Raw genomic sequence first — 18,288 nt, forward strand, 5'->3', positions numbered from 1 at the left:
AAATTGCTTCTAGCATCTTCCCTTGTCGAGAAATTTCCCATTAAAAAGTCTGCTAACTTAGCGGTAAGTTAGCAACAAATTTTGTAAGGATCACTTTTTTGACATATGTAACACATGGTAACAAATGTATAAATGGAATTGATGTCCTTGGATTTGGATGATTCTCTGTCTATTTTGTAACACGTATGCAATGCTTATGTGGAAACATGTTTAACGGTTTCATTGTTGCCGGAAGTGACATAACCCTAACCCTTTACTTCACTTTGTCTTATTAGCTGGAACACTCCTATACAAATTGATTATTATTATTATTAAATGTTAGGACAAATAACGTGGGAAGTCTTCTCTTTAAAACAAACGTATTGCTAAATGCCACTCCTATTGTACGGTGTATGTGAAGCTTGTAATGTATTACCAACTTCAAATCATTTCTAAAAACAATATATATTTTTTTAATTACAACGGTCCAATAGGCTTAGATGACTTTGACCAATTTTATATAATATGCAGATTTCGTTCTAAGTATAAGATGTTTAACACATAAGTATAAGTAAGTAAGTAGGCTTATCATCAAATATTGCGATCATTAGACGTGGTATATTGTCGATAGTTCATAAAAACTGCTTCTACTTTGATATATTAACCAGTTTTCGATTCTACGGGGTGATTGGATACATTACCCCGAATAAACTCCATATATATTTATTTATGTAAACAATAAAAACATAAAAACACACGAGAAAATCAATACAGCTGAGCACATGATAAATCAAAGATTTGGAAACCTTTTTTCACAATCTATTCTCTATCTTTTTGGTAAGTTTATTTTGAGGTTTAAATAAAATATTCACTGATTCGACATTATCATCGATTAACTATTTCAGTAATTCATAGGCTGGGTGGGAGGGGGGCGGGGGGGGGGGGGCTTGAGCGCTACTCAAAGTGTGAGACCATTATGCCATATTATTTAATGATTGATGCATTCTGAAAATTTGGGTCACAAAAGTGGCAATTATTATTCGATTTACATACAATTTTCACCATGTGATGTCTTATGTCATTTCTGATTACACAAAAATAATTTAAAATTTTCATTATCACCGGAAGTACTGTGAACTTACATGTAACAAATGTATAAAATGAATTGATATTGCTGGATTTGTTTGATTCTGCGTCCATTTTATTTGATGTGTGCAATGCTTATGTGGAAACCTGTTTAATGGTATCATTGGTACCGGAAGTGACATATGTTTAAGGGTAACGTGGCACCGGTGAAACCCGTCATCACTGCATCGCAGTTCTAGTTTACTTTCTTATCTGTCCATCTTTTGCTTGCGCGGAGGGGTCTTTAACAGTGGGAGGAGACCGGAGGACCGTGAGAAAATCCACGAGGTTGGACAGGCGACCCTACTCCTTGTCACGCACAACCGGGGAATCGAAACTACGCCAGTTGACTCAATGAACGACCTTATGATACAGCTCGCACGTGCTAACCATTCGGCCACCCCCCCACCCCCAACATGGCGGCAACATGTAGCACGATAGCCATTAATGTTACAATCTCCACCCAATACCTTGTTCAGGCAACTCTAGACAACAACCGATTTAATAAAATATGCAAATGATAATGGGACAAATGAGTATCAGTGCGAGTAAAACAGCGTTTTCATGGTTTCTAGAAGTTTCAAAATGACGATCGCGTAATGCTGCTGACATTGTAGTCGAATGATTCAACCAGGTATTGGGGTGAACAGCACGTGCAGCATGAAAATCATGGAGAACACATTGCCATCTCAGAAGTCAGGTTGCGTTTTTGAGAACATTTCCTGGGTTCAATTCTGTGTTGGGAAAGAAGCCTTGTTGCTCAGGTAAAGTTAAAGATGTGGTCACAAATATACAATAAAAACATTTGGCAATTTTTATGCAATGCGTCTATTCAGGGTAACATACCAACCTGACGTTTCTTTTGCTGCTTAGTATATATATTAGGCGTTTTTGTGAACCGATTAGATTGGACCGATTAGCTATTATACGCATTTGTGAAGCAAGTTGATTATGCTAATCGTTACATTTGTGAGACGATTTAACTCAACTGATTAGGCAAATCGACCTAATCGTCCCAGGAGGTGTTTAGGCGATTAGATTTGACGTTTTCAAAATGGCAGAATGTTCGACATCGCAAGTAATTTTTAATGCTTATTGTTGTTTTTCTCCATAAAAAATGTTTTTTTTAAAACGCATTTGATGTGTTTAAAGTAGCTAAGTCTCTAACTCAATATCATCCAAAATCTTCAACATTGAAAACACGATTTATTTGTCAAATTATATCAACATTCATGTTGTAATCTTAACGGGAAAAGATGGGCTTTTAAGACAAAATAAACATTTTACCATTGGTACACGAATCGTGTACCATAATGCGCTTCAGCCCTAGTTGTATCAAGAGACTCGAGGGACGAGGCTAGACACATTGCACCAAATCAAACGGCGTATGTAAACTGGAATAACCAGACGTGACGCTAGAAATTTGCACTCGCTTGAGACTGCTGGCTTATTTCGCCGAACATAACGGATTTGAAATTGGAGTAAAAACGGAAACCATTGAATGTAAATCAGTTTATATACATTCATATTACAGTATTATATGCATTGCGACCCACTTTTGTCAATTTCTAGGTCCCAAATGTAAGCGATTAAGCTCCTTTAATGTTAACTTTATAGTCCACAAGAATGTTAGATCACCTCTGGCTCTAAGCAATTTTAGGCCCTCTGGGTGCCAGCAGTGTCACTGTAATCTGTAGGTAACTTGGACTACACGTGAAACACACGCCCCCCTCGTCATGTTAGCAGAGACAATTTTTTTTCTGATCGGTGTCCCTGATGGCAGCCATCTTACCAAATCGTAATTATCTAATTTCACATTTGTGGACCATAGCTAATCAAATCGAAATCATACCAAATCGTACTAGCAAATCAAAACCTAATCAAATCGACTCACAAAAACGCCTTTTAAGTATCGCCAAAATCAAAACGTTTTTTGTACGAATTCAAACTTATAAAATTTACAACGATAATAAAAGGTCTATATTTCCTTGTAATAAGGAAGGCCCAACAAGAAATAAATTTTATGATCAAAGTTAAATCATATAATATCAGACATTATCGACAACACGTGTATCAAATTACGGAAGCTCGAACACGAAATATTTTTTTTTATTTCCTATTTTTATTTTTAATTTTATAAATAATTTTATAAATTAGTTTTAATTTGTCAAATAAGTTTTAATTTTGTGAAATAAGTTTTAATTTTGTAAAATAAGTTTTAATTTTGTGCTTATCCGGTTTTCACAGTCTAATTATACATATCTTGACTTTCCAATTTTACAGTCTGATAATATATGTCACATGTATTGATTTTCAGTTTATTAAATGAATATATTTACGGTTTCTCTCGTCCAGGTTTAGAGTCTAATTACATGTGTCATCTCTCATGATTTTCAGAATTAGCACATTTCAGTGCTTATCCAGTTTCATGGTCTAGTTATATATTTTACATATCTTGGTTCTCAGTTCTTATCCAGTTTTACAATCATATAATATATTTTATTGACTTTCAATTCATAGAATTAATATATTTACGGATCCCCCCGTCCAATTTTACAGTCTAATAATAAGTTATCTTTTATGATTTTCTGTTTATTGAATTAATATATTTTATATTTTTATTTTTTATTTATTATTAATTTTTCTTTACACCTGCATCAGCGATCACTCTTGTTCACTCATATTCCAATACGTACATACTTCTCTTTATATTATTGTTTATCTATAGCTCAGGTTAATTGGTTTCCCATTTTGTAAAATAATTGTTAATTTTGAAAATTTATACACTTACATCTTCCACAGTAATAGACCTAGTATTACTACTACTGGAATGGCCCGTCGCCATGGGAACGTCTTACTCACTTAACCACTGGCTCGCTAGCCTGGAGGTAGCTAGCTGCCGGTGGTGGCTGAGATAGTTCATCTCCCCTGTCGCCATTTTGTAAATACCAGACGCTTGTACATTCGGCAATGATATTTCCATTTGACCTCGGCTGCACACCTTCAAACGTTTCAATAATTCGCTTGCGCGTAGGGGTCTTTAGCAGTGGGAGGAAATCGGAGGACCCGGGGAAAACCCACGAGGTTAAACAGGTCAGTTGGCTCAATGACAGGCCTTATGATACAGACAGCACGTGCTAACCGTTCGGCCATCCAACCACCCATCCAAACTGGGGTTTGGGTTGTCTAGTGATTAAACACGTGTTTGTTAATTCATATGGTCTGTCATTGAGTTAGGTGGCGTGGTTTCGATTCTCCGCTTGTACGTGACAAATAGTAGGACCGCCTAACCAATTTCGTGGGTTTTCGTCCCACTGCTAAAGCGAATTATGGAACCATATATCTGTTAATAACCGTTAATAACTTCTCACTGTTGTTTTATAGGTATTGATTGAAAGCTTTCATTTTATTCCTAATTTTTATTTGATGTGTACCCTTTGTTATTGTATTTGCGCTATCGAGTAGATTTTAGGCACCTAATAAATGAATAAATTGATATTAATATTAATAAATACATATTTATTGTTACCTTACCAGTAATTTCTACGGAACCCGGTAAGGGACGCAAAAAAAAAAAAAAAAAAAAAATAATAATAACGGACGCGCGCCGGATAATAACGGGCGCGCGCCGGATAAATAACGGGCGCGCGCCGGATAAATAACGGGCGCGCGCCGGATAATTAACTGGCGCGCGCCGAATAAATAACTGGCGCGCGCCGAATAAATAACGGGCGCGCGCCGGATAATAACGGGCGCGCGCCGGATAAATAACGTGCGCGCGCCGAATAAATAACTGGCGCGCGCCGGATAATTTCCAATAAGAATTAGAATGAAATGGGGTTTAAAGTCTTACTGTTCTGCTCCTACTGGACTAATCAAGACGGGCATACGCCATATATAGTGCGTACTATGAGAAAAAGTTTGCCCTGGCAGCGGTACTACGGCTTACTCTTATATCATAATGAGTATATTTATAATGCGTTATATCCATAAACCAAGTTTATGCTCAAAGCGCTACACAATTTTTATCCCGGTCTCTAGGATACAGGTAAAGCCTGATTACCTCCCTTTACCCCTGAACTCTTAGAAAGAGCCCCAACATATGCTGCTTCAAGGAGCGCAACAGTTTTTTGTATAATACATACACCATCCTACCGGTACCCATTTACAGCTGGGTAGACTGGAATACAGGGATAAAGTGTCTTATCCAAGGACACAAGAACTCGGCGCACAATTCGGGTCTCGAACCTGCAACCATTCGGTCACAAATCCTACTCTCTAACCATTGCGCCAAATCCCTATCGAATTCCAAATGCCAGGGGATCATTTACGTGCATGCCAATGTGGACACCAGACCTCGGTATTTCGTCCCATCCCAACTACTGTACGTTGACCGCAGGCTCGCTATCCGGGAGACCCCTTGTTCCATCACTGCTTTGGCCGAGGAAGTTCATCGGCATTTTCCAGCGTGGTCCCTCCTGCACCATAGATTGACAAGGAGGAACCAAGCCGGAAAAACCCGAGGAACTTTCTCGGCCAACGCAGGGATGGAACACGGGATTCGAAACCACGTCAGTTGACTCAATGACAGGCTTTATGATACAGCACGCACGTGCTAACCATTCGCCTTTATGATACAGGCTTTATGATTCAGGCTTTATGATACAGCACGCACGTGCTAACCATTCCCCCCCCCCCCCCCTCCACAATTTTCAGTTGTAGTTTGAGTTGAAAAGCAATGTTTTGAGTTTTGACTTCGTGAGAAAAAACCGGATGAACCGGAGAAAACCTACATGTACAGCACAATTCCACCAACAGACAGGTGGGGTTTAACGTCTTCTCGACACAAACTAGGTCATTTCGGGACTAACATATGCTTCCAATGTATTTTGATAATTCTCTTGTGCGTAGGGGGATTAGCAGTGGGAGGAAACCGGAACACCCGAAAGAAAACGGTTGAACAGGCGACCCGACACCCCTCCTCCCCTTTTGTCACGTACAAGGCCGGAAGCAAAACCACGTCACTTGATTCAATGTCAGACCTTATTTGGCTACCCAACTCTTGTTATTGGAAAGGGGGCCACGTGGTTCAGTTAATAAGACGTTGGCTCGCTATCTGGGGGTCCCGTGTTCCATCCCTGCGTTGGTCGAGAAAGTTCATCATGATTATCCGGCGTGGTTCCTCCTTGTCAATCAATGGTGCAGGGGGAACTGAAATCCCGATAAACTTTCTCGGCCAAGGCAGGGATGGAACAAGCGGCCTCCTGGATAGCGAGCCTACGGTCAACGTACAGACGTTGGGGTGGGACGAAATACCTATGTCCGGTATACACATTGGCATGCACGTAAAAGATCCCTTGGCATTTGGAATTCGATATAAGAGTAGGCCGTAGTACCGCTGTCCGGACAAAATTTCCCTCATAGCACGCACTATATGGCGTATGCCCGTCTTCATTAGTACAGTCGGGGCAGAACAGTAGGACTTTAAACCCCATTTCATTCTATTTCTTATTGGAAATTATCCGGCGCGCGTCAGTTATTTGTCCGGCGCGCGCCAGTTATTTATCCGGCGCGCGCCAGTTATTATCCGGTGCGCGCCCGTTATTATCCGGCGCGCGCCGGTTATTATTATTATATTTATTTTTTTTTGCGTCCCTTACCGGGCTCCGTAAATTTCTCTCTTTACAATAAAACTAAAGATGTCATTCTTGGTTCCGATAAATCACTATCTAAATTTCTTTCTGAATCTGATAAAAATTGATTTAATACTCTAGCCCCGTCGAATCATGCTTGCAATAAAGGTGATATCATCGACAGCCAAATGACCATGATATTGGACAACTACGTAAATATATTTCAGTGATTCAGCAAAGTGTTTAGTACATGATCTGGTTACATCCCGTCTCGACAACCTTATCTCTTTTGACCGGTATTCCTGGTCGCGTATTGCATAAACTATACACAGAAAGGTCAGCGTTAGACCAAAACTTAACGAGACAGAACCCCAGGATGATTTATATACGAGATAGACCCCCACCCCCAATCGCTCCGGGTGATTCATAAACGAGGTAGACCCCTCCCACCCCCCACACACACCCCAGGGTGATTCATAAACGAGGTAGATTCCCCCCCCCCCCACACACACCCCAGGGTAATTCATAAACGAGGTAGAACCCCAGGGTGATTCATAGAGCCACGGAAAACAAAGGTGATGCGACGGGATTAATGAATTCTCAAATTATTTCCACTTAAAAAAAAAAGAATTCAATAGCTCACCCAAGTCCCAGTGCACACGAAACCGGTTAGGGCAGAAACCGGTTAGAGCAGAAAACGTAAAGCCACGAGAACACACCACAAGCTCAAACTATCTTAACAAAATCGATAAATGACGTGGATGTTTTTGTGTAAATTGTCAACGTGTATACATTCCAAAAACTTGTAACTGTTTTATTTCCGTAAAATATATTAGCAGCTGTCTACCTGTGAATTGTATATAAACACATATATCTCTGAATTAATCACTTAACATTCTGATTTCTCTACTCTGTGAAGTCGTGAGTCTGAAAATTTTTCAACATGCGTTTTTTGCTGACAGTTGTTCTCCTGGTTGCTGTAGTTATGACTGTTGTCGATGCACGTAGGCATGGTCGTCGTTGGCATAATCGTAATCATCGGCGTTATGGGAGACAAGGAGGAATGGTGTTGAGGAACGTCAGCTGTCGAAGGGTAAAGAATGCGGATGTTTGTGAGAGATGCTGTGGTAAGACATTTTTTATCCATATTATTAAAAACCACGAGAGTCCTGAAATATTATAGTTGTCTTACCACATTCTGGAGGTGGTCAGTTGTCGATTCGTACTATTCTTAAAACCTCAATGGTTTCTGGCGAGTCATGACTGATTCGGTGTCGCAGTTTGACTCTACAATCGGTTTGTCTTGCTTCCATTGACATCTTAACGAAGTGACAAGCTTGACAGGTTAACGCGTTATCCGGTTCTTCTTGGTTCCAGTTTCCGGCGTGATTTCCCCTTGTCAGTGATGCAGAAAGGAGGGCCTGACAAGGACAGCTGCTTAGTCGTTCGGATGGGACGAAAAACCGAGGTCCTGTGTACACATTGGCGTGCACGTAAAAGATCCCTTGGCAGTTGGAATTCGATATAAGAGTAGGCCGTAGCGCCGCTGCCCGGGCAACATTTCCCTCATAGCACACTGTATGGCCTATGCCCGTCTTCAATTAGCCCAGGTTAGGTGCAGAAGAGTAGGATGTTAAACCCCATTTCATTTCATTTCTTGGTTCCAGATTATATCCATCTGATTAAACTACAGATCTATATTTCGTTTCGTTTTTGTTCTACTTCGATGACCTACACTACATGAAGATCTGACCAGCTGTAGTGGGAGGTCGCGTCAGGGGTAATACGAGCGACTTCTGACCCTATGCCGTCAGTCATTGATTAATCAATCAGCGGTGACGTTTCTATGGGTTTACCCACAGTTCCGTGCAGAGCACACCAAGAACTCGCCGTAACTAGGACATCTGTTATATAATAACTCTTCCACAACCCAGTGTAGTAAACACAACCAGAAATGGTTGGACAACCTCTCTGTCAATTGGGTACTTTAGCTTATGAACAAATTTATCATGTGACCATCTTAAAAATTTATCATTCCAAAACTGAAAAGAGCATGACTTTTATAGATCCTACCATAGTCGATAACCCCTTCCCTGTTCATGGTTTATAAATAGGCATGACTAGATCCTTCCATAGTCGCTGACCCCTTCCCTGAACACATCCATGGTTTATAAATAGGCATGACTGGAGTCTTCCATACACGCTGACCCCTGCAAGGTTTTCGGCGAATATTCATGATTTTGAGGCGGATGGATAAGAGAGCTGGTTATGTTGAAAATGTAGTGCGGACATTTACATGCTTATTTGTAAGCTACTCCCAATTTGTGTATCTCCAAAGTCCTATGGTGAACCTCATACATGCTTTTGAGCAAGAGGTTGCCACATGTTGCTCTATTTGTGGTAGAAAGCGTCCAACCTAATGAACATTTGGGGAAATGTTGGAGCTAGGCAACGGATCAGAATTAACATTAAAGTCAACTGGGAAATTAATGGCGGCCTGCCTTCATTTAGTCAACAATCCGTAAGCGTTATCCACCAGAATACATTTCAAGAGGTTTGGGTTTTTATTTCACGCGACTTGTCACTTGAGAGCGCAAAATCAGTGGGGATGTTCGATTGTCCGCCCGGAACGTGCCGAATAAATACAGCTGCAATCGAGTAACGTGAAATTTAGTCATGCGTTGTAGCCGGAAATCCCCCGTTTAACTCGATTGTCGCTATTTTGGGGATTGTGAGAATCCAATTTCTGAACGTTCAATCGAGTATCCGTATTAAGTGTGTATCATGGTGGAAAGTCATGGTAAAACCAATTTATTTAAATGGTTATCATTCATTATAGAAGTTCATCCATCTATTTTTTAAAAACAAATTATATTTTAGATCCATGTAGAAACGTCGAGTGTACTGCGCCCCTAACCTGTGATGAGGGAGAGTGTAAATGCAACGGCAACGTCTGTGGCGATTATCAAACCTGCACTGAAACTGGTGGTGTTGCCAGTTGTATAGAAGGTAAGTACTATGTGTTAAAGACAGAGATTAGGGTCCACTTGAAAAGAGCTAGGTCATATCGGAACTAACATATATTTCAATAATTCGCTTGCGCGTACGGGAAATCACACGAAGTTGTACATGTGACCCAACTCCTTGTTATGTACAACTGTGTGATCGAAAATACACCACTTGACTCTGGCCTATTAAATTAAATTTTAAATTTTCTTTTTATATTTTAGAATGTCAGGAAATCGATTGTGTTCAGTTGGAATCGTGTTTTGAGGGAGAGTGTAGATGTAACGGCGTCACCTGTGTCAATGGGGAAAACTGCAGCTTTCTCTCTATAATCGGTCCAAAGTGTAGTGTAAGTAATTTGTTTGACATAGGGAGAGTGAATGGGTGAGAGAGAGGGACAGAAAGAGGGGTGGAGGTGGAGAAGGCGGGCGGAGGGAGAGAGAGAGAGAGAGAGAGAGAGATACTCGACCGCCCAGCCCACAAGGTTTTTTTGAGTAGGGATCAGTAAGCATATTCTTAAACACTATTGATGCCTACGAAAGGAACAAATACACATGGCGATTTATCTTTAACAACTATAAAATCTTTGGAAATGGCGGTTTTATTTGTTTCCTTCTTTGAACCCCTTGGGAGGTAACCCCACCTTTCTCTAGTCCTATACGTTAAACATACATTATGCAAGAGCTAAATTTTCCTATTGCAGGACTTTCTTTATTCCTGAAGTGTTATCATTCAGTCAACTGGCGTGGTTTCGAATCCCCGGTTGTACGTGACAAGGAGTAGGGTCGCCTGTCCAACCTCGTGGGTTTTCTGCGGGTCCTCCGGTTTCCTCCCACTGCTAAAGACCGCTACGCGCAAGCGAATTATTAAAATAAAATGAAACCATATGTTAGTCCCGAAATGACCTAGTTTGTGTCGAGTGGACGTTAAACCCAATTTCTCTCTCTCTCCTGAAGTGTTATCTAATTTATTAATTAGACATTAATTAACTCATCCAAACCATAATCAACTCTCGATGTCAACGCTAACCTGTGATATTTATTGGATTATGATCCAATTTGCTGCTGAACTTTCATTCATGATTTAATCATGTTTTTTTTTATCGTTCCGACTTTAGTATTGATGATCGAGACTAGTGGATCATATTAGATTAATTTGACTGAAATTTTCAGCAAATCGACTTTACATTATCTAGTTTTTAACTATTATAGTGAGAACTGCCAACTCTTTATCTAATCTCTCATAATGTATCTTTAAACAACCATTTTATTCTCCTCGGGGGGGGGGGGGGGGGCGAATTGTTAGCACGTGCGCGCTGTCATTGAGTCAACTGGAGTTGATGGGTCGCCTGTCCAACCTCGTTGGTTTTCTCCGGGTCCTTCGATTTCCCCCCACTGCTAAAGACCCTTACGCACAAGCGAATTGTTGAAATAAAACTGAACCTGTTTTAGTCCCGAAATGACCTAGTTTGTGTCGAGTGGACGTTCAGAGGCGGATCCAAGTGGGGGCGCGAGACGCCCCCCCCCCCCCCCCCAAAAAAAAAAAAAAAAATTTTTTTTTCGACAGTGCCCTTTTTTACTGCTGAAAGTGCCTTTTCTCAGACCCAAATATGTCCGTTCCCAACCCGTTGCAGGGATCCCAAATGACTCAAACCATCGACTCAAACACACCAGTCTGGTCTAATTAATGCTTCCACTTTCAAACGAATTATTGTTGTTTAGCTGACGGTGCCCTAATCCTATAGAGTGACTATAGACAGACATCAATGATAGCATCTTGTGGAATCGGCGGCGTATACACTCATGCCCATCACCGACGCGCATGAATGCAACTTGATGCAGCATTGTTTCATGTGTGGACAGTACACAGTACAAGTTACAAGACTTAAATAGATTCGTCTTTTTTCCCATCATAATGCCTCGCTCGCCTTGAAAATTTTCGAGTCGCATGCTCGATTTTAAGGCTCTTTTTCAACGATTTCCGAACGTTTACTTAGACGAAATTATCAGCCAAATAGCTCTTGGAATGGCTACAGATGCAAGGAAATGACGGATAATTTTCTTGGGGGGGGGGGTCTCAGCGGCGTGCGCCGTCTCCGCGGTCAGTGCCCTCATTTTTCGGCGCACTCCCCCCTTTTCAAAATTCCTAGATCCGCCAATGACGTTAACCACCATTTCTCCATCTCTCTTCTCCTCAGAGTTGATGAATAAAATAGATCGGAAAAACTAACTTTACGACCAACACCAGCTAGCATAGCTTATTCGGCCAATCAGGATTCATATGTAAATTGTTAATTATAATCAACTTTTTTATTCTCTTTCAGACTTGATGAATAAAATACATCGGAAAAACTAAAGTTTACGGCCAACAGCAGCTAGCGTAGCTTCTTCAGCCAAACTCGATTCAGAATTTACTTTACAATACTGTCTTGAAATAAACATGATGTATAATAAATCTTATTTTAATGTTTGTCTGTTGTTCCATTTTCTCAGAATTCCTATGTCAAATTCCAGCTGTCAAGGGTTCTTTTCCGTGCACAGAGATATATATACAGGGCCGTTTTTCTTCCTATCCGAACGACTATGCATGAAGTTGAAATCACCGGGACTTGGTTTAATTTGTGTATTAACATAATGATATTTAGATGTTTGGGCCGAACTGGCTCAGACCGTAAGGTGCTAGCCCTTCAACCACGACTTCACGGGTTCGGTGCGGATGTTGTCCGAAAAATTACTTTGGATTGTCCAACAGTATGCCCCTCCCCACTATAATATTAAACTAAAATTGAACCATTATGTTAATCCTAAAATGACCCACTTCGTATTGAGTGAACGTTACAACCTCCCCTCCCCTCCCCGAGGGGCAATGGATTTTCCCAACGACTCACGGAGAACGGCAGAAATCGCTAACGTTGAAATTTACCTGTGGCAGGTAATATTGACATTCGGGATCCTGTTATACTTATAGAAATGATATTTTGACATAATTACTTGCATTATTTAAACGATTTATGAAGCCTTTTCCGGTGACCTTTAAACGAAATACACGTTTTAAGACTTCTTGTAAATGCATGTCAGCGGACCTTCGTTTTTTCGTCTTATCCGAACGAATATTGGCACCCATGGGGAGTGAAGATTGGAAAACATAATACACTGTTTATGAATAGAAGAGAAATAAATTGTGGTTCAACATCCCCCACTTTTCTGCACCTTAGGGGCTAAAGATGACGGACGTGTGCCATTTTGCTTGGACAGTGGCGCTACGACCAACTGTTATATCGAATTCCAGTATTATTTTCCGTGCACCAATGTGTACACGTGACTTCGATTATTCGTCTCACCGAACGACTACCCGTTGGCCTTTGCCTGCTGGGCTAAAGACGGCTGACATACGCCATACAGTGTTCTGAGGGACAGCGCAGCTGCGGCCTACCCTTATATGGACAAGCGACCCTACCACTTGTCACGTACCAGCTGAGAATCGAAACCACTCCACTTGACCCAAATGACAGACCTTACGATCTAAAGCGCACGCGTTGAAAGATAATATAATTAGTTTTATCAGGAGTTTATTGGAAATAACTTATTATCCGCGAAAGATAAAGCATGAGACTGAGGTTATGCTAGGGAAAGGACTGAAGAAAATAACCCGAAAAAAAGAAAAACCGAGAAACATAGTTTGTTTCAGAAATACGTAAACAAATCTTTAAATTATGAAATGTTAAGGCAATCTATTGAACTTCTTGCATATGTCATCCCAGTAGAAATAAAAACGTATTTTCTGACCATCAGAATTCTGCAAAACCTTTCCCCAGACCCCGAAGTCCAGTAAATGGCATTTCAGAGACCAAATAAGCGCCCCAGTGTGACAAAGTCCCCTCAGGCCCAGTCCCCAAAAATTAAAAGCGCAGTTACATAATCTAATATCTGAAATTTTTTCGGGCCTGTGCCTCTAGATTCCATTATGACATCATTCTTCCACTCCTCTGTGGTCTTATACAGCCTCAACACATAATCTAATATCTGAAATTTTTTCGGACCTGTGCCACTAGATTCCATTATGACATCATTCTTCCACTCCTCTGTGGTCTTATACAGCTCAGTTACATAATCTAATATCTGAAATTTTTTCGGGCATGTGCCACTAGATTCCATTATGACATCATTCTTCCACTCCTCTGTGGTCTTATACAGCCTCAACACTATCATATTCACGGTTATAGTGAACTGCCCAGTTAGTAGTACCGCTGGTGCGTGGGTTGTGGGGCGTTGACTGTACAAATGTTCTGTCGACAACTCTTGCAAAACAGGCGGAATTGACAGGGGCAGATTTCGAGATTCTGTCCCGTTGACAGCTATTTCTGGTTCTCTTGTTCACAAGAATTTGCTCCCAGCAATGACCACAAATGCCAGGATATTGATTCAATTTTTCAAAAGTTTCTCAGTGTTATAGTTACTGCCCCTAAGGTTCACATAAATTTAATAACAAAATCAATAACAATCATCATATATTATATGTCATAAAGTTTATGTCAACTTGAATAACCGCTTTCCGACGAAAAAACAATCGCTGAACAACTATTATATAGGCAATACGATCTATGCTCTACCGGCCGGGACGCCCAGGGCCCTTATTCACGAAAACTTAACTGAGATAAAATCAAAATTTTAGTAATTTGATTGGATAATATTAGATTGATTTTAGTGCTTAGCCAATCAAAATTAAGGTATCTACTAAAATTTGGATTTTATCTTAAGTTAAAATTTCGTGAATCAGGGCCCAGTGTTATAATCATTATTTTGTTGACATTCATTGTGGGGTGTGATTTTGTCCGGTGTTCCATCCCTGCATTGGCCGAGAAAGTTCATCCAGATTTTCCGGCGTGGTTTCCCCCTGTCAGTGATGCAGGACGGAAGGCCTGACAAGGACAGCTGTCTAGTCGTTTGGATGGGGCGAAAAATCAAGATCCTGTGTACATATTGGCGTGCTTATAAAAGATCCCTTGGCAGTTGGAATTCGATATAAGAGTAGGCCGTAGCGCCGCTGCCCGGGCAAAATTTCCCTCATACTCATAGCTCACTGTATGGCGTATGCCCGTCTTCATTAGCCCATGCAGTTTAGGAGCAGAACAGTAGGACGTTAAACCCCATTTCATTTCATTTTCATTTGTGGATGGCAACCTAGATTTGGAACCAACCCCACACCCACACCCTATTCCCAGCTTCCAGATCAGCTACTGGCCCCTAGAAAACTATCATCTGTGGTGCTCGGCCCCTGACTGCGCCACTCGTTATCGTATTATTAGGGACATGTGCATCAGTCGTTCGCATTTTTGCTAAACAAAATCTTTATGTACGCACACCCCTGCGCTCATCACAGGACACGAGTCCGATTAGACATCGTTGCTAAATTCTAAAGTAAATATAGAATTCCCAGTTGCAGTATCGGTATTTTCAGTACTAGAATCCGAAGTATCAGAACTTTCAGAAGTGATCTTGCGAAATCTGCAACTGGCCTTTTGAAATAGATTTAACCGGTAGTAAATACGAAACTAAAATATATACTTCAAAATTGTTTTGGAGTTACTTCCCTTGTTCCTTTGTAAGATTTATTTCTTACAGTATCGATTGATTGAACCATAGATCGTTTATATTTACTGTTCTATGATTGAACGAATAATTTTATTACATGCATAAAGTTTTCAATTGAAATTGGTCTGTCCGGAGGGCCATTTTTATTGAGAAGAGTGAAGAACAAAGACAAAACATTATTATACGTCAAGTCAATACGGAACTTGTCAAATTGAAAAATGGCCGATGGCGATACTGATACTCATACATTTACATGTACTGTCACTGATCCACAACAGCAACAGCAACTTCCTAAACAACAAACGTCAAAACGTAAACGAAATGAACGAAGAAAACTTGTAAGCGACTGGGCGATTGAAAAGAAGAAAGAATATGACAAACAATACAATAAAAAAAGAAGAAAATCATCGATCAACATTGTGTCAGAAATTGATCGTTGGAACAGATTTAAATTGGAGACTAGTACATTGAATGATGAGGAGATGGCCCAAATACTGTTGGATCATTATGAACGGTAAGAAGAAAACGTTGTGTTCCACGAATTAAATTCATGATCTAACATTTACTATTTATGGATATGAACGGTTATGGGGGAGGGGTATGTATGCATATTCTCAAGGATAAATTATGCCAATTATATATGGGATTGATGTTTATAATTTGTGGTTTTTTTTATTATATTACAGAACACCCAGTATGCTGAATGGGACACCTGTATACGCAACACAGTTTACCAGTTTAAATAATGTCATTGAAATTTCTAAAAAACTGATTGAATCACAAACTAAATCAGCGAATGAAATTTCATCTCACTGTTCTGAAATATCTGGTTATGAATTTCACTGCAATAAAATTTTAGAATCTTGTAATCAGATTGTTTCAGAAACATTGAACACTAGCTATACTGTGATAAATCTCTGCCAGTTAGTTATTGCGGAAGCAGGCGTGTCGCCATCCTCCTTGAAAAACATAAATAATATTTCGGAAATTGCGAAAAGACAAGTTGGCGCTCCCACGAATAAACTATCAACCATGATCGATACAGCTTCCTTGATGAATCTTTACATTGATAATGCTGAAAGGGTGTCAACTTCTGCTGGAACTGTATCTGAAAATCGTGTAGAAGGAAATGATGTAGATGTAGATCTATCTAAAGTAAAAGTAGAAAAAGATGCTGTATCCTGTTCTGTTGACATGGCAACAGGACATTATAAAGAAGCAAGTGAGATGGAAAATCAAAATGAAATAGAAGAGAGACAGATCAGTTCAGAAGTAGAAGACCATACTGAGAACAAGACTGAAGATCATGACAATAGAGATGAGGAAAGTGAAAGTAGTGTTGAATTGTCTGATAATGATGCTTTAGAATATGATGATAATATAAATAATGATCCTGACTGGGACGTGGTAAAACAGTTAGAAGAAAATAAAGTTTGTACCGACCCCTTTAAAAAAGAGAAATCGTATAAAAGACGCAAACGATCGCATCAAAATGATTTTCTTTGTGAAGTTTGTGACAAACATTTTGACTTGAAAAAAGAACTGAGAAAACACATCTTTTCTCAAACTGATGAAAACCATCTTAAACTTCATAAGATGATGAGTCCGGTGAAAAAAAAAAGACAGTGTGAACTTTGTGGTCAAGTCTTTTCTTATGCTCATAATTTCAAAACTCATATGTTACGTCATAGCGGAGAAAAAAACTTTGCCTGTGATCAATGTGATTACAAAGGCTATACCAATAAACATTTAGCAAAACATATGATTTGCCACAAAGCAGTGAGGGAATATATATGTTATCATTGTGGCAAACAATTTTTGCGTAATGCAGGATTGACGAGACATCTCATATATCATACAGGTGTTAAATCATATCAATGCAATCTGTGCCCTAAAAAGTTTGTACAAAGTAGTCATTTGGCTCGTCATAAAAAAACTCATAAAGAGGACCTGCCATACGCGTGTGAAATTTGTGGAAAGCGTTCTCGTCAAGCGTATAATATAACTGTACATATGAGAACACACAATGGCCACAAACCATTTTCTTGTGAAATTTGTGGTAACAAGTTTGCACATAATGTTTCATTGAGACAACATAAGAAATCATGTCACGGTGAGATAATCAATAAGGCTGGTGGAGATGATTCAAATACTCTAAAAATATAATGTTAAATTTGTACAGACACACACATCTAATGTTGAAAGAACATAAAAAAAACCTTGGTGAAATAGTCAGCAAGACTGGTTAAGACTATGTGAAATAATTTAGAATAATTTTAAAATTTAAAGCTTAATGTGCACATGTGTATGTAGGCCTATTTTACATTAGAAAATTGTTGTCACTGTGAAATAGTCAGCATGGCTGGTGGAGATAATTTATAATAATCAGAAAATTTAAATTAAACATCATTGAATGAAATCGATTTATTTTTTCAAATTCATCAAATTCACAGCTCTGTCTATGGATAAAAAGAGTGGATGGTCGAATGGTCCTATGCATGGGCTTTAGGTAATAAGGTCTGTCATAGAGTTTCATGCCCACATGTATGTGATCAGGAGTGGGGTTGCTCCAAAGGTACCAAACTCGTGTTTTTGTTCCGATCTCCCAGTTGCCTCCCACAGCTATAGACCCCTACATATACTTTCAAGCGAATTATTGAAATACAATTTAACCATAATAATAGTAAATAAAATTTATATATAACATTGACAATTCAACTCAGCGAGCTGCTCTCCAGCGCTTCACATGTACATAACTACACCTTGTTTAAAAAATGACCTAGTTTGTGTTAAGTGGATGTTAAACCCAATTTCTCTGTGTATAAAACTTAAAAAATATTTACCTATTTAAAATGGAAATTATAAGACTAAAATCAAAGATTTTTAGATAAATTGAAATTCTTCATCTCTTATCATCTTAATTTAAAATTGATTGAAATGGTGTAGACTGGTGC

At 39.5% G+C, this 18,288-nt stretch overlaps 2 protein-coding genes and 1 long non-coding RNA gene across 3 annotated transcripts in view; 2 read left to right on the top strand and 1 right to left on the bottom strand.

Moving 5' to 3' along the window:
* The window catches only part of LOC126830957 (zinc finger protein 816), a 402,542-nt gene that overhangs the window by 309,631 nt on the left and 74,623 nt on the right, over nucleotides 1-18,288 (bottom strand). The window lies entirely within an intron of this gene.
* LOC130013992 (uncharacterized) lies at nucleotides 7,606-10,084 on the top strand. The gene is made up of 3 exons (XR_008788966.1): nucleotides 7,606-7,864; nucleotides 9,618-9,746; nucleotides 9,968-10,084. It is a non-coding gene; the product is annotated as an uncharacterized LOC130013992 (long non-coding RNA).
* LOC126830974 (zinc finger protein 665) lies at nucleotides 15,348-17,753 on the top strand. Its single transcript, XM_050561576.2, has 2 exons — nucleotides 15,348-15,848; nucleotides 16,021-17,753. The coding sequence occupies exons 1-2, from the start codon at nucleotides 15,553-15,555 to the stop codon at nucleotides 17,498-17,500; spliced, it is 1,776 nt and encodes a 591-aa protein (XP_050417533.1). The 5' UTR covers nucleotides 15,348-15,552; the 3' UTR covers nucleotides 17,501-17,753.

The sequence above is a fragment of the Patella vulgata genome, chromosome 8, assembly GCF_932274485.2.
Source record: "Patella vulgata chromosome 8, xgPatVulg1.2, whole genome shotgun sequence".
Taxonomy (NCBI): Eukaryota; Metazoa; Mollusca; class Gastropoda; family Patellidae; genus Patella; species Patella vulgata.

What these genes read in the sequence shown, in the direction of transcription:
- LOC126830974 (XM_050561576.2), top strand. Translation starts at nt 15,553, where the DNA reads ATGGCCGATGGCGATACTGATACTCATACATTTACATGTACTGTCACT. An exon ending in CTGTTGGATCATTATGAACG is followed by an intron (nt 15,849 to 16,020) that starts GTAAGAAGAAAA and finishes ATTATATTACAG; the next exon opens with AACACCCAGTATGCTGAATG.